The sequence below is a fragment of the Atractosteus spatula genome, chromosome 7 (genome assembly GCF_055471065.1).
Source record: "Atractosteus spatula isolate fAtrSpa1 chromosome 7, fAtrSpa1.hap1, whole genome shotgun sequence".
NCBI classification, from domain to species: Eukaryota; Metazoa; Chordata; class Actinopteri; order Semionotiformes; family Lepisosteidae; genus Atractosteus; species Atractosteus spatula.
The window spans coordinates 16,531,823-16,555,126 of record NC_142712.1 but is presented as its reverse complement, the minus strand read 5'-3'; the positions used below and the strand labels follow the sequence as shown (position 1 = coordinate 16,555,126).

The 23,304-nt window shown below is 37.6% G+C and overlaps 1 protein-coding gene across 1 annotated transcript; it reads left to right on the top strand.

Moving 5' to 3' along the window:
- The first annotated feature begins 3,484 nt into the window (after positions 1-3,484).
- ccdc169 (coiled-coil domain containing 169) lies at positions 3,485-22,043 on the top strand. The gene is made up of 6 exons (XM_088921475.1): positions 3,485-3,561; positions 5,016-5,126; positions 13,747-13,787; positions 17,257-17,355; positions 17,493-17,546; positions 19,978-22,043. Exons 1-6 carry the CDS (start codon positions 3,522-3,524, stop codon positions 20,086-20,088), a joined length of 456 nt encoding a protein of 151 aa, XP_088777601.1. The 5' UTR covers positions 3,485-3,521; the 3' UTR covers positions 20,089-22,043.
- Positions 22,044-23,304: the final 1,261 nt, after the last annotated feature.

Below are 23,304 nucleotides of genomic sequence, written 5' to 3'. Positions count from 1 at the left end.
AGGCATTGAAGTATATCTTAATAATTAGCATTTAGTTTACCCTGGATTTTATAAAACACTTCTAAAAAGCATGGAAGGCTTACTCCCCACCATCTGCAGCTTGGCTATGTTATGGCAGCTGTGAACAAGGTATTAACAATTTTCAAACACACGGTTACTTTATTCCAAGACAGGACTTCAGGGTACAGTTACAAGCACCATGATTTGTGATATGAATAATTAAACCTCAAGCACTCTGAAAACAATTTTTGGAGTGTTCCCCTTTCTATCAAGCACTTTCATTTCAAATCCCTTTGCAAGTTTAAATTCTAGGTTCAGACGTTTGATGGAAAATGGCGGTTCTTATTACCTGATTGAAGGACTTGTTAAGGTGGTTCAAGGCTAGATTTTGTTTTAGCATCTTATTCTGGTATTCTGTAAGTTTTTGAGTCTCCTTTGTGAGTTTTTCTGAAATGAGAGAGAAAATAAGAATTGAAACCAGTTCAACTTCACAGTGTGTTTAAGAAGCATAACATGTAATCCAATGAAATGTGTAATCTATTGATGCTTATAGTATGGGGTTTATAACAGAAGTGAGAAACCCATTTAAATGCCCAATGATTTTCTGCCACTGTACACTTAGAATACACTAGTATTGACAAAATGATCAATTCTTAGCACTGTGCATTTTATTCTTGTGGTTTGTGTGTAAAAGCACCATGTTTCCTGGATTAGTGTCCTATCCAAAGTTGTAGTCTAGCCTTGTGCACTGAACAACTGAGGAAAAATGTCTGAACTGTCAGTCCTATTCATCCTATCTTTCTGTTGATGGCACTGTATTTGAATTTCAATTTAATTCAAGAACTTGAGGGTGATATTTGATCCAGGCTTAACATTGGACCCACATGTGCAAAACATTGTAAAAACATCATTATTCCATCTCAGAAATAATGCCAGACTATGTCCTGTGTTGTTTCTGACTGCTGCTGAAAAGCTAGTTAACATTTTCATCTTCTCTAGAATTGATTAATGTTTAATAACACCCTACTCGCAGAGGTATCTAAATCCACACTTAAACTTTAGCATGCTCACAATGTGGTAGCCAGAATCCTGACCAGGTCTTGTGCAAGTGATTACATTACCCCTGTCCTAGAGTTCTTGCACTGGCTTCCTATACTTATAAGGCTCCAAGTCGCTTGGCACCTCAGTATCTGTCTGGCTGTTTTCCTACCCTCCACTTTGGAATCTTGGTTCATCTGACTCTCGTCTCCTGTAAGTCTCTCCTGCCCGTCTACACTCTATGGCTGACGGGGCCTTCTCTCGCTATGGTATTCTATACGCAAGATATCAGAGAATCACCTTCCCTGAGTACTTATGAATCCAGACTCAAAATCTTATCATTTAGAAAGGCTTTTATTTTCATTGATGTCTGTCTGCCTCTTTGCATCTGCTATTACATTATAAACTCCTGTTTCTTTGTGCTAATTTTATATCCTATCTTTGTTGTTGTTTTCATTTGTTTCACTTTAATATAAATCGCTTTGAGAAGTTGCTTTTAAAGACGCTACATAAAATAAAGTTTATATTATTACCCATTGTTCTATGGCCATCAGCTATCAATTTGGGTAAATAAATTGAAAAGGATTGAACGTAGACATACATCATATACCGCATGCATGTTTATATTATTGAAAGAATATTAATTAGCGCTCAACGTATAACAATGGCTCAGAGGAACAGGTAAATCAAAAAAATCTAATTTTGCCTTTAGCGTTTATAACACCAAAATATTTAAATAAAAATCTTAATTAGAACAGAAGAGTTAGGTTTCCTACAGCGTTGGGATTGGACGAAAAGTCAATAAGCATGCATACCCATAATTTATTTTGTATACAAAGTGTATAGCGAATATGTATGTCCAGCCATTTTCATAAATAAACTTATTCTTGGAGAGGATCGTGGAAACCGTTATCCTGGTTCCATAAAGCGCAAGGCAAAACAATACTAATGGACGGACGCCAGTCCTCGGATCTCGCCTGAATCTCATTTTCATTAACGAAAAAGGGGTTGTTATGCATTTATTGCCTTACTGCACCATCTAGCGAGAGACTGGAGTTGCTTCAGAATAATCATGAACGTGTACCGTATGACTTTACTAAGCGATCAAAACATTCAACTACTACAACATTTAATTTAATTTAATTAATGTAATTTAATACATTTAATTTAAAATCGATAAATCAAATAGGGCCAATTAATAAAAGGTGTAGATATAAAACGATACCAAAATGCATTAGGTAACTAGACAGAGTATCATTCGTTCAAAAATGGAAAAGGTAATTAAGATTGCTCACAACGGATGGTCTCTCGTACTCAGAACGTTTATTTAGCGTTAAATCCCCGTTTTTGCATGATACTATTATTATACTAACAGTGAAGGCAAATAATTAGGCCTAATCTATGAAAGTACAAAAAAGGTTGCATACAACAATGCAACAAACTGAGCGCTTCTCTTTGACCTGACATAAAACATTTAACGTTGTCTGATGTAACTCTACCTTTGTTAAAGACATTCTCCATAATAATAACAACAACAAATGATGCAAATACTTAACAGGATATTATAAACTACCCATTAGTTCCAGAAGACCAGTATATTCAATCTTCGTTTCCACCGAAATCGCATCCATTTTTTAATCCACAGTTTGCAGCAGGCGACGGGGTCAATTTTGAAGCCAAATGACTCTAAAAGTAGTGAAACTGCTCTACGGCAATCCTTATACCTCCACTACAGAAGTCCGCGGTAATTTTCAAAGCGCAGACTCAGCCGGTCATGTGCCGGAAGAGCAGATCTCCTTGGAAACGACTTCAACAAAACCCTGGTTTCTGCTATTCATGTGTCTGAAAATGGAGGAGTTTGAGTTTGTTAACTACGATGCTCCTCGATTACGGTTTGAACTTGAGCAAGAGAAGCAGATGAAGTGAGTTGCTTTTCCAGAGCTCGTTTGCATTAAGATGTAAATTAAAATTAAGATGAGCACTTCGAGTGTCGTTTCATTGCAAGCTCACCGTTGAGAGTTTTTCGTCCCTCACTTCTTCTGAGAGTTAGCAAAATGCCATGTCCTTTTCAGATTACAGATTAAATGATGCAAAACTGTATTTTCCTGGACGTAACTGTTGTGTATAACCAGTTAAATAAATAACAAGGAATAAGTTAAAAAAGAGACTACAAATCCAAATAGAGTTCACATGGATATGATGGATTTCTCGGGCACTGTTGTGAAGTTTCAGTAATGACATTATCTGTGTAAAACTCGGTAGTGATCGATCATCACTTACAGCCCCGATCTTGAATGAATGATCGAATTGTTTCAGTCGAAGCTTCGGTTTACCCAGAAAACTTTAAAATGCAGCTATAATATTATTTAAACACGACAGCGCAAATAACCACCATATTCAAAGTAACCCACTGTAATTTCCTTGAATTTTTGGAATTCAGGGAAATGCTAGAAGACTCAGTTTCTGAACTTAGCACTACCGTGATGAACTTGGAGAAGAGACTGGCCTGTGTAGAAGACGAAGGTAATTTTCTGGATGATTTCCTCGTTAACAGACTTTTTTTTTGTAATTCTTCACTGTGCAGAATCATAGTTCATCGTTCATCATTCATAAACTGAAGAAGTAAAATCTTAAAGTGCATCAAGTAAGACTGAACATTTGCACAGATAAATAAAGAAGCAGAAGGTATTAAACAGCTTGTATCATGCTGGGTTTTATTTTAGTATCAGTGCCACAATACCACCCCTGTCTCAATAATGAAACACCCTTTGTTCCTTGACACTGTATAAATTTACACATTTCCTCCTGCATCAACACTTTTTTTAATAAGCCATTCCATTTAAAGTTGGCAGGTGGGGTGATAATTAAGTGATGTGGAAGGAGATTTGTTTTTGGACAGTGGACTTTAGAAATGAACTGCAGACTTGTAAATATATAAAAATAAAATTTTAACCTGGTAATATGACACCTACTAAATAAATGATGCAAATTAAAGCAAGCCTTGCAAAGGAGACAATATAAGACATTATGTGAGGAAAACTGAAGACTTCATTTAATATGCATATTAGTAAATATACTGTACGCAGAATCTAATAACTGCTTCAATATTACTGTATGTAAAAAGGAAGTAAAGGGTAGCAAACATGCAATAAAACCGAACTAAATGTTAAGTGCATCTTACCTGACCATGTTTCAAAGTTTGTTCACGTCAGTTTATTGATACTGTCCTCACTTTAAGCTTAACTAACACAAATTTACACATAGTGTACCTGTAAAGCTGACCGAGAGTGGTCCAAGAATTGGGTTACTATTATTATCCACACATACCCTTAGGAGTCTGTCATAGCATGTTTCTGCAGGGAACTGTTACTGAGATGTTTGAGTTAATTGAGCAACTTTCACAAACTAAAAATAACAAATGTAAATTACAAAGCGAAATATATTTAACATGTAAAAGTAACTCATCTTTCAAACTTTGAAATATAGTCTTGCTCACATAAGGACCTAATTTTAAATCTGCGCTGAAGGATAGAGCAAGATAGATATTAGTTGAATTGCTCATGGTAACCTGACACGCGTCTCCAGAACAGCGGTTCCTAACCTTTACAAGTGTGCAAATATCTTTTCAATTGCCAAATATTTGCAAGCATTTGCAATGTACATGCCTTAAATTAGGTTAAATTCATATTCATCATCGCAACAAAATACATCTGTGAAGCATTGCAGTGCCTGTGTGTTAACATACATACAGTGTTTCAAGTTAACGTATTGAGATGGTGGGTTTCTCTGACTTCATAAATAGAATGGCATGAGCTTTAGCTGAAAATCTGTTTCCAGATCCCATTTTTCTTTTCATAACCCCCCGCCTGTGTAGCTTCCTGGACCACCATACACCATAGGTTAGAAACTGCTGCTGTTCTAGATAAATCGGAAAAGTCCCTATAACTTTTTTTTTTTGCTTTAACCCTTACATCCAGGAAATGAGTGGAAAACCAGACATGATACGCAGGAGGAGCTAAACAGGCAGCTCGAAAGGCAAATTGCTCTTCTGCAAGAGAAGCTGGAAGAGATACGGGGTAATCCTGTCGGTGAGGAACAGACCGTTTTGTGGACTGGTCCACAAGCTATAAAGCACTCGAGGGCAAGCTGCCACTCTCCAGGAGGCAGTTCTTCCTTAGCAGTGTTGTTTCACGACCCTATTGTCTCACTCATGTGGAGAAACAAAGAAAGGTGGCATGAATAATTTGATACCTGTTCACACCCTCTGTTGTAGGGCACTGATGATTACAACATGCTGCTGTTGAGTGGTCTACACTATGTAATGGATACAGATTTTTGTCATCCTTGTTTTAACCAAAAAAAAAAGCAAGAGGCTTAGGGGAGTGTTATGAAGAAGGAAGTACAAAAACGGTGTAGATGAAGAGCACAAAGACAGCAAGGAATATGTTCTAATTTGCTGAAATGTATTCTAAGTTGCTGAAAGAATAAGGGAACTACCATTGCTTCGGTCACTGAACGCAGAAAGGACACACAAAGGAGCTACAGATGCAGCCATTCAAAGTGCGCGTTACAGACACGTACCGCAGGTGACGTCGCTCAGTATGAAGCAAGATGACGCGGGGCACCGCAGTACGTGATTGGTTGACCGACAGGGGCACTCGTGGTCCGTTGGTCTGTCGTAGAAAGACAGTAAACGTCTTTGCTGTGCCCGTTGTAGGTATTGAATTTTACCACTGAAGGGAAATCTTAGTAGCTGAGCATAAAAAGAATAGGAGCATACTGTAACGCGTGTGAAGGTCATAAACGATATTAATTTTGGAACATAAACATACAGTGTATAGCTGGTCTTGGTACTTTAAAGAAAAAAATACACACCAGTATTCCATTTCTCCCTAAACATTTTAAGCTTCGAAGTCTTTAACTAACGCGATACCGGAGTCAACAAGCATACTTTTAGAATTTGATTAAAAGGGAATATAATATGGAATCGCGTATCTAAAGAATTTAATAATGGTATTCGTGTGCTGCGACAGGGCTGTGTAGGGCTGTTTCGCCTGCCTGTTCATGTGAGCTGTCTTGTAGACGTGACTACCAGCTGACAGGTTGTGTTTTCGAATCCAGCTGGTGCTGGTCTTTTCTTTTAACAAACATTTCTTCGAAAAAATAGAATAGCGATATTATGGACAATCAATTGACTTTTATATTTCAAAATATCGCAACATGATCGATATTTGCGATATTTTGAACATATCTTCCCTTCTGACAGCGGTGCCTGCTTCTATTGTGTGTGTGTGTGCAACAGAGTAAATTTTTAATAGCGTTTTAAGCGAATAGGTAATTAGATTGCTCGTAAACCTAATCGCTTTTTCTACATAAACACAGCATGATTACTCTCTGAAAATGCTTTTCCTTTATTTTTAAAGTAGGCTCAGATTTCAACTATAGATCGTATTATTATAAACTTTCTTGGAAAAATGTATTTTATGTAAACCATGTTTGCTATTAATTCATTTAGGGCTAAAATACGTTCATTGTCTTCCAATCGAGTCGAGTTGACATTGGAAGCCTGCCACACCCGGACTGTTAAACCAACGCATTAGCACGTCAAAGCCCATTGAGGGTATTGAGCCAGTATTGGCTTTAGTATTCCCCCCCTCTCCCCTCAATTCAATTCAATTCAAGGTGTTTTATTTGCATGACAGATGGGTACAAGCAGTGTTGGGTATGTATATTGTAACGCTTACGGCAGACAGGCACTGTGTAACAGCCGGCGCACCAGAGCAGCGCACCGAGGGAGCGTCTGCATTTATAACTTGGTTTTTAAAATTAGTCAAGCAATATGAAGCATCTTCTTTTACTTTTGAGTCCCTTAAATACATTGAACACAGCTTTCTCACCACTTAAGATTGCTCTTGATACCATCCTTACACAAAGCAGAAGGGAGATTTTAGTGCCTGAGCATAAAAAGAATAGGAGCATACTGCAACGCGTGTGAAGTCCATAAACGATATTAATTTTGGAACTTAAACGTTCAGTATATGGCTGGTCTCGGTACTTTAAAGAAAACATACACACCAGTATTCCATTTCTCCCTAAACATTTTAAGCATCGAAGTCTTTAAGTAACGCGATACCGGAGTCAACAAGCATACTTTTAGAATTTGATTAAAAGGGAATATAATATGGAATCGCGTATCTCAAGAAATTAATATGCAATAACTGAGTCAAGGGACTCAGAGGATCCAAGGCTAGACTGAGTATAATAGGCTTCGGGCTTCTATTGTGACATCTACTGTAAATTACAGAAATGTTAAAAGTAACCAAAATAAAGTAACTAAAATGTGGTCTAAAATCACCCCTTTAGACACCCCTTTTACTTCACTGGTGTCAGATATGAAAGGCAATAGTCTCCCGTTCTGTCTGCTGTGTGTTGCAGCAGAGGGACTCCCTGCCGCTGAAAGGGGCAGAGTAACTTGCATGCCCTCTAGTACAGTTTACACATGCACGACTTTAAAAGCTAGCAAGACAGGTTTCGATTCACATTAGCTGGCGAGCCTTGTTAAAAAAACGAATGATAATGTAACATGCCACTGTTCATGAACAAAGTTATACTGAGATTTCCTAAGATACGCGATTAAAAAATAAATAAATAAAAATTTGAATCTCCCGCGGAACACATTCCATAAGAATCAGTGGTTTTACAGTATATATCGCCTTTAAAGGTGGCTTCTCAAAACGCTTTACGGGATAAAAACAACCAGAACAGCAGCAACAACAATATTGTATTTCGTTGCACTTTGAAAACCAAGTAATAACTTAACTATACAGTACGTGCAAACGTTTCGTATGTTGCTGTCGTGAATGTCTGCGTACCCATAAGTATCTTATTTGCCTTGAGTCTGTCTACAGTATCTCTGTCCCACTACCCCCATCTCTCCCTCAATTCAATTCAAGGTGTTTTATTTGCATGACAGATGGGTACAATTCTTGTTGGGAATGTATACTTTGATATTTACACCCGGCGCGGCACCGAGGGAGCGTCTGCATTTATAACTTGGTTTTTAAAATTAGTCAAGCAATATGAAGCATCTTCATTTACTTTTGAGTCCCTTAAATACATTGAACACAGCTTTCTCACCACTTAAGATTGCTCTTGATACCATCCTTACACAAAGCAGAAGGGAGATTTTAGTGCCTGAGCATAAAAAGAATAGGAGCATACTGCAACGCGTGTGAAGTCCATAAACGATATTAATTTTGGAACTTAAACGTTCAGTATATGGCTGGTCTCGGTACTTTAAAGAAAACATACACACCAGTATTCCATTTCTCCCTAAACATTTTAAGCATCGAAGTCTTTAAGTAACGCGATACCGGAGTCAACAAGCATACTTTTAGAATTTGATTAAAAGGGAATATAATATGGAATCGCGTATCTCAAGAAATTAATATGCAATAACTGAGTCAAGGGACTCAGAGGATCCAAGGCTAGACTGAGTATAATAGGCTTCGGGCTTCTATTGTGACATCTACTGTAAATTACAGAAATGTTAAAAGTAAACAAAATAAAGTAACTAAAATGTGGTCTAAAATCACCCCTTTAGACACCCCTTTTACTTCACTGGTGTCAGATATGAAAGGCAATAGTCTCCCGTTCTGTCTGCTGTGTGTTGCAGCAGAGGGACTCCCTGCCGCTGAAAGGGGCAGAGTAACTTGCATGCCCTCTAGTACAGTTTACACATGCACGACTTTAAAAGCTAGCAAGACAGGTTTCGATTCACATTAGCTGGCGAGCCTTGTTAAAAAAACGAATGATAATGTAACATGCCACTGTTCATGAACAAAGTTATACTGAGATTTCCTAAGATACGCGATTAAAAAATAAATAAATAAAAATTTGAATCTCCCGCGGAACACATTCCATAAGAATCAGTGGTTTTACAGTATATATCGCCTTTAAAGGTGGCTTCTCAAAACGCTTTACGGGATAAAAACAACCAGAACAGCAGCAACAACAATATTGTATTTCGTTGCACTTTGAAAACCAAGTAATAACTTAACTATACAGTACGTGCAAACGTTTCGTATGTTGCTGTCGTGAATGTCTGCGTACCCATAAGTATCTTATTTGCCTTGAGTCTGTCTACAGTATCTCTGTCCCACTACCCCCACCTCTCCCTCAATTCAATTCAAGGTGTTTTATTTGCATGACAGATGGGTACAATTCTTGTTGGGAATGTATACTTTGATATTTACACCCGGCGCGGCACCGAGGGAGCGTCTGCATTTATAACTTGGTTTTTAAAATTAGTCAAGCAATATGAAGCATCTTCTTTTACTTTTGAGTCCCTTAAATACATTGAACACAGCTTTCTCACCACTTAAGATTGCTCTTGATACCATCCTTACACAAAGCAGAAGGGAGATTTTAGTGCCTGAGCATAAAAAGAATAGGAGCATACTGCAACGCGTGTGAAGTCCATAAACGATATTAATTTTGGAACTTAAACGTTCAGTATATGGCTGGTCTCGGTACTTTAAAGAAAACATACACACCAGTATTCCATTTCTCCCTAAACATTTTAAGCATCGAAGTCTTTAAGTAACGCGATACCGGAGTCAACAAGCATACTTTTAGAATTTGATTAAAAGGGAATATAATATGGAATCGCGTATCTCAAGAAATTAATATGCAATAACTGAGTCAAGGGACTCAGAGGATCCAAGGCTAGACTGAGTATAATAGGCTTCGGGCTTCTATTGTGACATCTACTGTAAATTACAGAAATGTTAAAAGTAAACAAAATAAAGTAACTAAAATGTGGTCTAAAATCACCCCTTTAGACACCCCTTTTACTTCACTGGTGTCAGATATGAAAGGCAATAGTCTCCCGTTCTGTCTGCTGTGTGTTGCAGCAGAGGGACTCCCTGCCGCTGAAAGGGGCAGAGTAACTTGCATGCCCTCTAGTACAGTTTACACATGCACGACTTTAAAAGCTAGCAAGACAGGTTTCGATTCACATTAGCTGGCGAGCCTTGTTAAAAAAACGAATGATAATGTAACATGCCACTGTTCATGAACAAAGTTATACTGAGATTTCCTAAGATACGCGATTAAAAAATAAATAAATAAAAATTTGAATCTCCTGCGGAGCACATTCCATAAGAATCAGTGGTTTTACAGTATATATCGCCTTTAAAGGTGGCTTCTCAAAACGCTTTACGGGATAAAAACAACCAGAACAGCAGCAACAACAATATTGTATTTCGTTGCACTTTGAAAACCAAGTAATAACTTAACTATACAGTACGTGCAAACGTTTCGTATGTTGCTGTCGTGAATGCCTGCGTACCCATAAGTATCTTATTTGCCTTGAGTCTGTCTACAGTATCTCTGTCCCACTACCCCCATCTCTCCCTCAATTCAATTCAAGGTGTTTTATTTGTTTGACAGATGGGTACAATTCTTGTTGGGAATGTATACTTTGATATTTACACCCGGCGCGGCACCGAGGGAGCGTCTGCATTTATAACTTGGTTTTTAAAATTAGTCACGCAATATGAAGCATCTTCTTTTACTTCTGAGTCCCTTAAATACATTGAACACAGCTTTCTCACCATCCTTACACAAAGCAGAAACTGTCCGATGACTCACAGTACAAGTGGAAAGATTACAGATTTTAATCGTCTTTAATTTTGTCTTTAATTTTGCCTGTGGAGTGTATCTTATTAAGCTCTAAATTGCATTTTGAGCGCGGTTTTTTACTTTTTTTTAATTGCATTTTGGGCGCGGACAGCACATACAAGGGTTAATGAACTGCGCCAAGAAATTTAAAATAGTATTCTTTAGGTGTGAGGGTAGGAGTGGACCGCAGCAGGCATAATCAGCAAACCAGGAAAACAAAGAACAGGACAGGTGAGATGTGTATCCAGAAAGCGAGTGATCAGAAAAAGGAAATGGAAAACGCAGAAAAAGAAAACGCTTTACAGGATAAAAACAATAACAACAGTAGTGGCTGGGCAAACGATTTTTTTTATCGAAATACAAATTGAGATACTGTACTGTATAATGATGTGCATGAACAAAGGTATACTGCAATTTTCCTTAGATACGCGATTAATGCTTCGTAGGAGGAGGCGGTCTTTTCCTCTTGTCTAACAGTTTGTCCACAAACAAAACATTCCTGTTAGACAAAAGGAATTGAAAAAAAACAATTTTGTCAATGAAAACCGGTGTGTGTGTCTCTCCCTGCTGGATGTTCCTCTCACAAACTGCTGAATGAATAAAATAATTTTATTGAAAATGCGTTTGCGATTGTCTGGTATTTAATCTGGTCCCTTTTAACTGTTTTTCGATCTACTGTATTGCTTTGAGATGCCACTTTTAAAGGCGATATGTAAAATAAAGTTTTTTTTATTATTGTTATAGAGAAACATGATCAGATTTTCCCTGGTTCAGAAAAAAGATCTAAAGTGCTACACATAACTTTCTTAATTCGATGTATTTAAAGCAGTGAACTACTGTAGGTGTCACATAACATTCAGAAATACAATCACGTATTTGACAAATAAAAACGATTATAATCTAATCCTTCCACGTTTGATCCCAAAATCCCAAGAAATATAAATCTTGACGGGTAGAAAGCTATGCTGAAAGTTTATTAAGATGCTTAGAAGACAAAGATACTGTATCAATTTATGTTGCATTAGCCTGATTATGATTAAAAAACACATATAATTAAACACGCGTTTGCGATTTAAATCAGAACACGATTTAAATCAATATCGATTCCATATTATATTAGCAGAAAAGCTTAAAACTACCACTTTTTCACACGCTATTTCACATGCTAGTTAAATACTTCGATGCTTAAAATCGTTAGGGAGAAATGGAATACCGGTGTGTATTTTTCCTTTAAAGTGCCGAATCCTGGAATCTGACTGGCTGACACCCCTCTGAAGTGGTTCCATAAAATCTGGTATACGGAAAAGAAAGCGTTGATAAATACAAGTGTCTTTTAATACACTCTTTGCTGTGCTCTTGAGGATCCTTGTGATATTTTAAGCTCTAGTTGAATGATAAGTGTCGCATTTTAAATCATTTTCGTAGTTAGAAATTATGAAACGCCCTGTTAAAAGCTAGGAAGTTTTTATGCCCGTTGAAGTAAAACAAAATGCCTGACAAAGTATGGCTTGGACAGATTCCAAGTGCTTGTACAAATGTGCTAAAGAAATTATACTTTGAGTATACAGCTTGTCTAAAGTCATCCATTATTAATACTATTAGTAATATCTTCAGTAAAGGCTTTGATGCATAAATATTTATGATAAAGGTAGGCTGTGTACTTTTGTCCAACTGAGCAATCTTGCTTTCATTAAAATAAACCAACATTTTAATGACTGATGATTAACATGCTGTAATACACAGTTCAAAATTAAAGGCTCAAATGCTGTACATGAGAGGTTAAGCTCCCCCTGGCGGTTTTACAAGGCGACGCCGGATAGTTAACCACGTGACACCACGTTAACTGCGTCATACCGCGTGATACTGTGACACGCCCACCGGGGTATGCCGCGAAATACCTCACGCATTTTGAATGGCTGCATCTGTAAGAGATCTAAATGTTACAGGACTCTTAGTTTTAAATATAATTTTGTCCACGTATGATTGCATTGCATTTCTCAACTTAAACAGCTATTGGAAGTGTAATAGCAGTGGTTTATGATAACACTCATTAACATGGGAGCAACAAGAATCAGACTGATACACTGATACTTCAGCACCCACGATAAAATGAGCCCCATTGTCCCAGGTAAATAAAGCCAGATAATAAAGGCTGGTATGGATGTTTGTTATATAATATGGCCAGCAGCCATATCACTCTGCAACTCACAACTGGCAACCCACTGAAGCCCAGCAGTGTGAGCCTGGTCAGTACCTGGATGGGAGACCTCCTGGGAAAAACTAAGGTTGCTGCTGGAAGAGGTGTTAGTGGAGCCAGCAGGGGGCGCTAAACCCTGCGGTCCATGTGGGTCCTAATCCTCCAGTATAGTGACGGGGACACTATACAGAAAACAGGCGCCGTCCTTCGGATGAGACGTAAAACTGAGGTCCTGACACTCTGTGGTCATTAAAAATCCGAGGGCGTTTCTCGAAAAGAGTAGGGGTGTAACCCCTGGCCAAATTTCCCATTGGCCCTTACCAATCATGGCCTCCTAATAATCCCCATCTTGAATTGGCTTCATTACTCTGCTCTCCTCCCCACTGATAGCTGATGTGTGGTGAGCATTCTGGTGCACTATGGCTGCCATAGCATCATCCAGGTGTATGCTGCACATTGGTGGTTGTGGAGGGGAGTCCCCATTACCTGTTAAGCGCTTTGAGTGGAGTGTCCAGAAAAGTGCTATATAAGTGTAAGCAATTGTTATTAAAACAGAGGAGAGTTGCTGGCTTTAGGTGGGATTTTCTTTGCCTTCCGTACACCACTGTATGCCTTTGTAAGTCATCAGAGAACTGGGTTTGACTGTATTGCGTGTATTACCCCATTGTGAAAAGATAACCTGACAGAGGAGTGCTCCCCAAATGTCTCCCAGAGAAAATGAAATTGCAAAGACAGTTGGCACTGTTTAATATTGAAGGAGAAATAGAACACTTAATCTCATTTTGTGATTTGATTCTCAAATTAATCTCAAATTATTTTTTCTGCAGACAGGTTTTCCTCCATACGAACATACGATGAGATGCCCTTGGTGAGTATGATATTTTAAGTTGTAATACTGCAGTTCATATAGAGACTCTTTCTTCTAAAGTGTTTTTATATTTTAGAAAATAACATATTCTGCTGTGTAAGCAGATGTAATAAATTCAGTGATTTCGGTTATTCCTTCACCGGGAGAACAAGATACATAATTCTATTGAATAAATTGTGAAAAAGAATAAAGAAATATTTAGTGGAATATATATTTTTAGTCTTCTTTGCATCAGTAAGTCAGACATCGTTTCAAACAAAAGTTCAGTTGCTCTTATGAAAGAGAAGAAAGAAATCAAAATGCACAGTACATGTTGGTACATAAACTTTTATAACAAAATCCAGGATGAGCATTTAAAGAGCTCTTACCTTAACTTTAGTACTGTACATCTTGATTTAAGTATCTAAGCATTTCAGCTGTATGGAAAAGGAAAAGCATTCTGCAAGCAAAACTCATATAACACTTTTTTTCAGTATATAAATCTAATCAGTAGGGAAGATGACTTGGAAACTCGATAGGAATGTTCTGCAACAGGAGAGTATCCATATCAGACTATCTATATAAGACTTTTGCTTTTAATTTACAAGATATTTGGAATAGAGACAGTGTCCCTTAGAAAACCTAAGAAAGGAAACTGTATGTGACACGGTTGAGAATGCTCTGATAGGTATGTGAGACGATCAAGATAGACAAAGTGAGTAGCGTTTACATCATCAGCCAGTGGAAAGTACAGGAGTGAAGACTCTTCATAATAATTCATAATTTTATAATAATTTCTTACATTTATATAGCGCTTTTCTGGACACTCCACTCAAAGCGCTTTACAGGTAATGGGGACTCCCCTCCACCACCAACAATGTGTAGCCCCACCTGGATGATGCGACGGCAGCCATAGTGCGCCAGTATGCTCACTACACACCGGGTATCTGTTTTGAAGTGAACAGAGTGATGAAACCAATTCATAGATGGGGATTATTAGGAGGCCATAATTGATAAAGATCAGGGAGAATTTTGGCCAGGACACCAGGGTAACGCCCCTATTCTTTTTGAAAAATGCCCTGGGATTTTTGATGACCACAGAGAGTCAGGACTTCAGTTTTACATCTCATCTGAAGGATGGCGCTGTCCCCGTCACTATACTGGGGCATTAGGAACCACACAGACTGCAGGGTGAGCACCCCCTACTGGCCCCACTAATAGCTCTTCCAGCACCAACCTTAGTTTTTCCCAGGAGGTCTCCCATCCAGGTACTGACCAGGCTCATACCAGCTGAGCTTCAGTGGGTTGTCAGTTGTGAGTTGCAGGGTGATATAGCTGATGGTATGGTCAAAGGAGACGGAAAGAATTTACCAGAATGGCGCTACCAGGAAGAAGTGGGAAGATGAAGACCAAATATCACATGGAGAGAGAGAGAGAAGGAGATGGAAGAAGATTCCTGTGACTGAAGACGGTGATGAGCCAGGATCTGCAAGAGTAACCCTCTTTAAACATAATAAATGAGGGAAAAAATCTAAAGCAACATTTAAGTTTGCTAAAAGAAGACTTCAAGAACTCTATATGCGATTTTATTTTCTCAATATTTCACAGATTAAGATAGGGTAACCTATAAATACATTTTTCCATCTAAAAATGCTACTCGACGTAAGAATATGTACAGTACATCATATTTTATTTCTACACCTACTGCCCACCTCCATCCCTTCTGTGTTCTATGAGTAAGGCTGCCATATTTCATATTTAATCATTCTTCCCTCCCAAAGCTTAGTAGATTTGCAGACACCAGCAGTACAAAGCTGAACAAATTTTATTTTCAGTAACAGTCATTTAATGGTCAGTACAGCACAGTAATTTTAAATCTGTCCTCGATGCAGAAAGCATCTGCTATTAAAAGTTGAGGATTAAAGTCAGTTGGTTGCTGAGACAGCTGTGTGAAACAATCCGTTCAACTGAGGAATTAGAACTACACCAAAACCATACAGTTGCAAAGATTTTAGAGTGCCGAAGAAAGAAATCAAAAATCAGTTTTGATAGGCAGACACAAAGCATTAATAAATTATGCATACATCTTGTATGAAGTTAGTTGAGTACCATGAAGAAAACAAAAAGATATGCAAGTTAAAATTAACATATGGAACAGCTTCCCCTGGACAACCTACACAAACAGAAAACAGCCTGACAAATTGGAGGACTATTCTTGCTTGTTTGTTTTCTAGTAGCTAACTGATACTGTCTACTGATACTAAGACGGTTAAAGAAGGCTAAGATATGTCCCCAGATCCTCACTAACTTTTACAGATGCACTACAGAAAGCACACTGACAGGTTGCATCACAGTGTGGTATGGCAACTGCAGTATTGCTGACCGCAAAGCCCTACAGCGGGTGGTGAAAACTGCCCAGTCCATCACTGGGGTTGCCCTCCCATCCATACAGGACATTAATGACAGATGGTGCTTGAGGAAAGTTTGCATCATCAAAGACCCCACACACCCCAGCTACAGACTATATGACTCTCTACCATCTGGAAAACAGTACCGGAGCATTTGGGCCCGGACTACCAGACTCAGAGACAATTTTTACCCCTGCACTATCAAACTAATAAACTCCCAGCCTCTCTCACCTACGATATGAACCTCACAGTGCCTTCTCTCTTACCAAAAACTCAAACACACATTGAAATCTACCTCTACCTCACATGTCAAAAGCTTTCTATCCTTTATTTCGTTCTGTTGATGTATGATTTTGCACATCTGATGTTGTTTTGCACATTACCCGTTACCTGTCGTTGTTTTGCACACTGCCTGTTGTTGTTTTGCACACTGCCTGTTGTCTCTGTTTTTCTTTTCTTATACAATTGTATTGTTGTTTTTTGTACTACTTATCGTCTGAGAGCTAGCTAAATAGCATTTCGTTATACCATATACCTGTATATGAGTATAACGACAATAAACTTGAACTTGATAGAAGGATTTCGTCCTTCCATTATTCTGGAGGACCACAGGCTATCTGTTTCGGCAACATGACAGCATACCATATTCCATACTGCTCCTTAGCTTCTTTATTTAAAAAAGTGTCTCCTCTTCTCAGTCTTTAAGGGATGTCCACTTTTTATTTGATAGGTGTTTCACATTAATGCCAAAGAAATGTATTGGGTTGAATTTATCTTTCTGGCAGATATTTTACTACTTCACCTTTCCGCTTGAGAGATTCTTTTAAGTCTAGGAAGCAAGAATTGATGGTGGTAAAAAATAGATTTTTGCTTCTCATGTTACATTTTAGAAGCATAGTAAAAATGCAAGGATTTGAATCAGATGAGAAGTGGGACCCAGCTAACCACTGGGTGGATGTGAAACCTTGATTATGAGATCTGGTGCTTTATCATATGCGCTCAACACCAGTTTGTTGTCTCTCAATTTGCATTGATGAAAAAGGTGCAGCATAAACATGCTAGCCTTTCTTTGTTTTTGGCAGGGTGCACTGAAACAGCTGCTTAAGCAATTAGAAAATGACAAGAAGAGCCTCCAGAGCCAGCTTAAGGATTACATGCTTCGAACAGAGCAGGAAGCAAAGGTTTGCACAGTATCTTTATAATTGCAACAATGTGGAAAGTGGATGGTTTGTCAGTAGAAATACTAGTAGTCACAGATATAAGACACTAATCTTACTTCATTAGAGTAACAGTTCTAACTCTGGCCTTTGGTTTTCAGGCTTATCATAAGGCAAATGATGAGAGACGCACATACCTTGCAGAAATTTCACAGGTGGGAATTTGAAAAGATCTTTCTAATTTTTGTAGCCAAAGTTGTCAAGCAGGGCTGGCAAATTTAATTATGAGAATGCTGCAGTGCCATCTGGAGTTTCTTCTACTCAAGCTTCAGTTTGGCAAATTAGACATTTTGTTTGTTACTTGGTTAATTAAACTGCTTGTCAGGTTTGCAGTGCTTGATAAGTGGTACTCTGTTTTGAATTCCTTCATCTTTTACGTGTATATACACTGTGTGAGTACATAATTACATTGATTATAATTGAAGCAGATAATTACATTGATTATAACTGAGTACATATGTTCAAACATGAAACAAAGGACCCTGTGGCCCTGCAACAAGTTCTCATTACCTGGACACCAGTGAACTAAACAATGAATTTTGCTTTGTCTTAGTAATTATTTAATTTGGGAAAATTCACTTCATTTTTATTCCCAATAACTGATTAGTGAAAGTTTAATAATGAATTGCATTGGGAAGCCCAGTATGAAAGGTGGACCTAACCACATTTGCTTTAGAAATGTATCCTTGCTTTTTCTTGGATGTTTACATTTGTTCGTGATTTAAAACCAAGTAGACCAAAGTCAAACAGTTCTATCAAAGTTCTATCAATAAGAAATGCCTCCTTTATGGTCACACTCATACCGCTTTGACCTTAATCCTTTCACTTAACAGCTGTCTTACACAATCATTAATCTTTCTGATTTTGGGACACTTCATTGCATCTGTTACTGTAGATTAAAGTGCCTCAGTGCAGTAAAATCTGCAGACACTGGAATTTCTACTCAGCCATTGAACTAAAGGAGAATCAAGACTGATATTTGTGGTTGTTTGACTAACTAAGGTATCATGCAACTTTTCTGTGTGATAGCATACAGTTAACATGGCAAATCACAAGACCACTCTGTGCAAAGGGGCACTGCTTTCCTAATGTCTAATGTTGTCGTTCATTCTTAAAAAGAGAATAAAAGGCAGCCAAAGGTGAATGAAGAGTTCTGTCATCTTTGATGATCAGATTCCTGTTCTTTTGTAAATGCTATATTCGTGTCTTTTCAGATTTCTGTTTCAGTTAGTTTAGATGGATTAAAAGCATTACAAATTGAAACAGAGTTAGACTCTAAAATATCGCCAATATGTTTGTTACATCCATCTGATTTGGAATAGCCAAAATGAGCCCAACAGTCTGGAGGGAATGAGGAAGTGCAGGCAAACTCGCCTCCATTCGGACAACTGATAGGCACCACAGCGCCCTACAGATAATCCAACTCTGATAAATAAAGACCTGCATCCCTCACCAACACCACTACATGTCTGGGAGGCCTCAGGGGCTGTTGTATCCCAAGAGAGCCCTGGCCAACTTATCCCACACTCCCCTTGGCAGCGTTCAGCCAATTGTGTGCTGCAGCTTGGTGAATCCCAGTCATTATCGGGTCACCAGTGGCAAGACTCAGGCTTGAACCCGTGATTCGAGAGCTCGGCCTACGCTCAGGTGGCCACCCTGACTGGTCGAGTCCATTGTGAAGCCCAAAAGCGAACATACTGTAGATCCATTGTTTTAACAGTTTATGATCAGAGCAGGATATTGAATCAATTAAAACTTAAAAGAGAGAAAAAACAAATTGGGAAATTGTTCATAATATAATTATATGAAATCCTAAAGATAATAATATACTTACTAGATTTTTTAAACACTATTAGTGGTTATGCTGAAGTCTTGTTCGTGACATTTTCTGTGTTGCATATCATTTTCTTTTCAAATAAAATACTGTTCATTATACTGTATGTCTGCAGCAAATTATGCTACATTTTTTTTCGATTTTTGAATGGGAGCAGATACATTTGTTTCCTCTAATTCTGTCAGTGTTATTCCAGTTCATTGCAATGATTTGCTTCTTTGTCCTTCTTCCTTTCAATATACTGTACATCTTTTTAGGTTAATTCTAATAAGTGCCATTACAATAACAAGAGAAATATCCGTCGTGAAAACCAAGAAAAGAGGTTAAAAACATTCATAAGAGTTTACGTGGACAGCTGCACAGAAATATATCAGATTTTTCCTCCAATATATATAATTTTGTGTTGTAGCTCGGTGTCATTTAACAATTATGGGTATTGCATGAGTAAGAAATTTGTTTCAACTATATAATATTTTGTTTCAAAAATGAATATCTTTGTAATTCCTTAATTACTTTTGCAAGACCTTTATAAAGATGTAAGAAAACTTAATCCTGACTATGACCCAAACCAAAACTGTAACACTCCCTAACATTATTAATAACATTTTAAAAGGATGTCTGTTTGTAGGTAATTATAAAAGTGACCTAAAGTAATGTGTGTTCTAACCAACAGAACTATAAAAAGTCATATTTAGCTGCATATGGCTAAAGACACCTATGTTGTGGTTGTAAGACTCTGGGCCTTTGTTCAGGCATCTGCGGTGTTGGATTCAAGCAGAAAACAGCAGATGGTTCAGGCACACGGGACCATGGAAAATCAGCTTGTGAAGTATGGTACTTTTTCTGTGTTCAAAAATCAATAGGTGTATACTTAGAATGTATTTTTGAATACTACTTATTGAAAATAAAACTGAAATTGTGCAAGTCATCTAAATGGTACTGAATTAAAAACGAACCTTAATTCCATTCACAAATTTCAATCATGGTACTTAATTGCTTTCCTGCTTACCAGAGGTGTCTTCAGTCTAACTAATGGAAAGCTGGTGTTTTTGTCATTTGAATTTGTAGTCCAAGCTAATTTAATGTGTAGATAGATTTTAACCTAGTCCAGACTATAAAACAGACAAATGTCAGAGCACTGTAATTCTGCAGTCTTTTTAAAGCTCAAAACCTTTTGTGATGTTTTGAACGAATCTTGGGTCCCTATAAAGACGTGCTTTAGTATTATTAAACAAGTGCCTAAATGATCTAAATATAGATTGCCACCTGTTACCTTTTTACCTATTTGAGATATTTTCTTTATAAGGGTGGGATAATGTGACAAAATTGCAAATGATAAATTAATACTCATTTTAAATTTCCAATAAATGATTTTATTGTATCAGTATTGAAATATACTAGGACATATGCACAGATACAAGCCTTCTGTACAGCTATACAGAGATCTAATGTATTGTAAACCTGATCACATTAGAAAGAGTGCTGTCTGAGTTTATTACATTGTCTGGCTCTCTGGCAGGAATAATGTAATGTTATGAAAGATGATTCTGTATTTGGATTGTTTCTGTAAATTTTATTTAATGCATGTAATGATCAGAGATTTCAAGGGCATAATTTAAGCAGAGATGCATCCCTTCAGGAAGCACTCTAAATCTGATTTCATGCTTTCCTGCAGTGTTCTTCAAGCTGTTTTATTAGCACAATGTATTACATTTGAAACCAAAATACTGCAATACACATAAAAGGAATACTATTGTAATATATCACTGCTATAAATATATTTATACTGTATATGTACTGTAGAAATCATTCTACCTTTTTACAATATGTCAATGTCAATTTCATTTGTTTCATTTCATTTTTTTAAATTAGGATGCACTCCTTTCTTTTCTTCATGGTTGTTGAGGCACAGAGATGTAAGTAAAACATCGTACATGCTTTTCTTTTACTCTTTTCGCTATTTATGCAGAGGCAGCTACAACTTGCTGAGCACAAACAAAGATTCCAAGAGAGGAGCCATAAGGAAGACGGCCACCATAAGTCGACTACCAAAGATAAAACGCTGATTAAAAAAAAACTGTTCTCATGCACAACAGGACAGGGCAATGTAGTCAGATATGTTATAATTATTTTCTGCATTTGTATAAAAGATGTATTTCTTTGCGCTGTTATTTCCATAATGAAGAGAATATATTTTTTTCTCTGATTCATTAACATTATTGGGTTGTAGTAATCATAATTACCCATCAATTTTTTTTCTTTTTGTAACCACATCTACAATGTTTGTATTGCATAGAGAAGATTGAGGGATTTAGTGTCTTAGGCACTTTCAGGCATCTTTTTTGACACTGCAACCACGTCACAGGAGAGAGCAGACTGACACAGCTCTCACTATTAACATTGGAAGCTGCAGATGCCCGGGAGGTCACAGGGGTCACTGTTGCAGTGCTAACTCATGGGACACTGGCTGACTCAAACCCACCCAAGCCTGTTGGCACTTGTTCAGTTGAGGGCCTCCAATTTCAGAACTTCAGTGATGACAACCAAGTCCACATGCTGATGCAAGAATGCTTCAGGGGATCAAACATCAGGATTTTATTACAAGGCATCAACAGCCTTATGAAGCAGTAGTATTCGCTGTAAGTGGATGTCTGTGTTGAAAACTCAAACAGCCTTCCCCCTCTGTGAAGCATAGATGGTGGATAATTCACAAATTAACTTATTTACTTAAATATGTATATATGCTGAGCATTGAAACATAACTTTTTATTTGTGTATGTTTTAAGAAAAATAAAGTATATATGCTTTGGATATGAAATGTTTTTGCTTCATATTGATTAAGTAATTATCCTTGACTGCCTTGAGGTATGTCTTGACTGTAATATCACCTCATTAGTGAGCAAGCTGATTGGGGACAGGTGATGAGGTGAGTTATCCAGTTGAATGTTTAGCCTGGTGAAAATCAGGAAACAAAAACACTTCAAGGAAACAGTATGCCCTGCATGTCAAGATAACAATGCCTCTGTGTCATATGCAGACTAAAGCAACATCTCATTCCGATTCTCCAGTAGTAGAGAAAAATCCTCTTAATCAATGAATAAAGATTTTGTGTACACCATCTTTACAGACATTACCAAGTGTGGTGCAAATGTACACAATGATATGCTAATTGTGTATTCAACAGACCTACAGTATGCACAAGTGTGATGGTCAGGGCAGGAGTGACTAGTCTCTAAAGAACACCACTCATAATGTTGGATGGCAGCCTGACTGCATAATCAACTTAACACTTGTTAAGTCCTGGGACCTCCCATGCTGTTCTTGTGCGCTCATTTTGATGTTCCAACAGGTCAACACGTGTACACACGATGCTTTTTTAACAACAACTTTCTTGCAAGTGGGAAAGTGAAATTTATAGAGTAGCTACCTTACTTTCCAGACTTGAGCATTTGTGAGATTTGCTCTGATGGGGCATCTAGGACAAGGTTATAGATAGTTCTAGGTTCAGCCATTGTAACTTCATATCTGAAAATACTGTGATGACTGAATCCCATGATCTATTGGGTTTGAGTAACACATTTTATTTCTTCTCAATCTATATTTGTATTTTGCTGGATTTATATCAGTCGCAACATAAATACAAGAAAATCCAAATAGAGAGGTTATAACATAGGCTTTATTCACTCTCCATCCCTCCTACCAATTTTCCTCCCTCTAACCAACCTCTCAAGAGCTCCCCATTTTTTTAAACTATAGAACTCCACAATTCCAACACAAACAAAAGATCAGCACACAAACATCCCAAATTACAGTCAATTAACACAATAAAGCTGAATAAGATATAACTGTCCAAACAGATGTAGAACGCCTTCTCACGGTCTTAAAGGGTTTTTATTTAATTTCATGGCAGTATCTGAATAAATTACCTCTCCTGAAAATTCAGGGTTGTCTGGAAGAAGACATTTTTTGATCCAAGCCAAGTGAACTGTAAAGCTACAGACTAATGAGATAAAAATGAGAAAATGGAACCCAGTCTTTGGGCAATAAAGTATAGTTAGTACACTTACACTTGATAGTTA